General features: G+C 37.4%; 1 protein-coding gene across 1 annotated transcript in view; it reads right to left on the bottom strand.

Moving 5' to 3' along the window:
* Positions 1 to 606, bottom strand: part of LOC104802707 (transcription factor bHLH148-like) — a 1,272-nt gene extending 666 nt beyond the window's left edge. Inside the window, exon 1 of the mRNA XM_010526435.2 lies at positions 14 to 606. Within this exon, the coding sequence (XP_010524737.1) occupies positions 14 to 422 (409 nt within the window). The 5' untranslated portion in view covers positions 423 to 606. The remainder of the gene's footprint in view (positions 1 to 13) is intronic.
* Positions 607 to 1,359: the final 753 nt, after the last annotated feature.

The following is a 1,359-nucleotide window of genomic DNA, read 5'->3' as shown; positions in this document are numbered from 1 at the left end:
GGGGGGGGGGCGGCACCCGCCGCTGGTCTCGGCCGTTTCTGTTTCCGGAACTTCAGCTTGATCCGGTTTGCCAAAATCGCTCGGCTCCAGATTGTCCTTCCACGTGCAGCGACGGCGAGAGCGCGATCGGCCGCTTCTCGGACTGCCTTTCCCCGAGTCGTCGCCGTCGGAGTTACAGCAGTGGCGGAGGAGGAGTTGAGACGGACATGTCGCACCGCCTGGAACAGTTTCGCAGAGTAGATCCGCTGTTGCTTCTCCGATCTCCATCTCGCGTGGCTTTCACCGTCTCCGGCGGCGGACACTGCTACCGCGCTTCTCCGAGACTCCGTCGTAGACGGTTTCTTCTTCTTCTTCCTTGAGTGATCTGTAGAGCTAAGGTTTGAATTTCTCGACCGTTCGTGATTCGAGACCAGAGACGCCATTGGTAGCTGAATTCAGATCTCTCTAGTATTCGTTTACGAACCTCGATTCCAATCTCTGGAGATGATCAGACGAAGAAACAGATTAATTTCGAAGAAATATTCAAATTCAAGCACAAGCTTTTGAGAGAGAGATTCACCAAAAAAAAAACTATAGAGAGAGAGAGAGATTACAGAGAATGCTAACAAGAGAGGGAATATAAAGAGAGAGGAAGAAAGCGCACGCGGCAGTAGCAAAGCGCCCCGTTTTGGACACTGTTATATATTTACATGTTTTCGTCCTATAATAATAACATAATGGATTTTTTTATTATTTTATAAAAAGGAAGATAATTAATTAAGCAAATTAATTGGTTATATATACATCATAGAAGACAACATAACGACTCCGGCCAATCATATATTAAAATTTTCGTGGCCCAACTTGATTAGTTTACGATAAAAGAACCTATAATATTGTCTGTAACAATAAATTGATAATGTGTGTGCATTGGTTTTAATAATATAAAAGCCGTTGCACCATGCAAGGATGATTATTTTGTTTTGCATCTTGTTTTGCTTTTTTAATTATGTATGATGGAATCTACGTTTTGGTTCGTTTATAAAATTGAAGCGAATAAAAAATCGTATTTAAATCGAATTTAATATAAAAATTAATTATTTATATTTTTTTATAAAATTTAATTAATAAAAATTAAAAATAGAATAGAAAATACTTTATTAAAAATTAACATTTTTTTAACGAAAACTAAATTTTGAAACCGAATAAATTATAAAAATATGGAATTCAGCATAATATATATATATATACTTTTGTAAAACTAAAAAAAACTCTGGTTTATTTAAAATGTTTTTGGATTTCGTATTTTTGCTTCCGCATTATTATTATTTTATTACTATTTGTCCATGTGGCACAGTCCGTATACTGTACACGGGTTAC

The sequence above is a fragment of the Tarenaya hassleriana genome, unplaced genomic scaffold (genome assembly GCF_000463585.1).
Source record: "Tarenaya hassleriana unplaced genomic scaffold, ASM46358v1 Cleome8, whole genome shotgun sequence".
In the NCBI taxonomy this organism is placed as follows: domain Eukaryota; kingdom Viridiplantae; phylum Streptophyta; class Magnoliopsida; order Brassicales; family Cleomaceae; genus Tarenaya; species Tarenaya hassleriana.
Note: the sequence above shows the minus strand (reverse complement) of the source record. Positions and strands in the feature narration are given on the sequence as shown.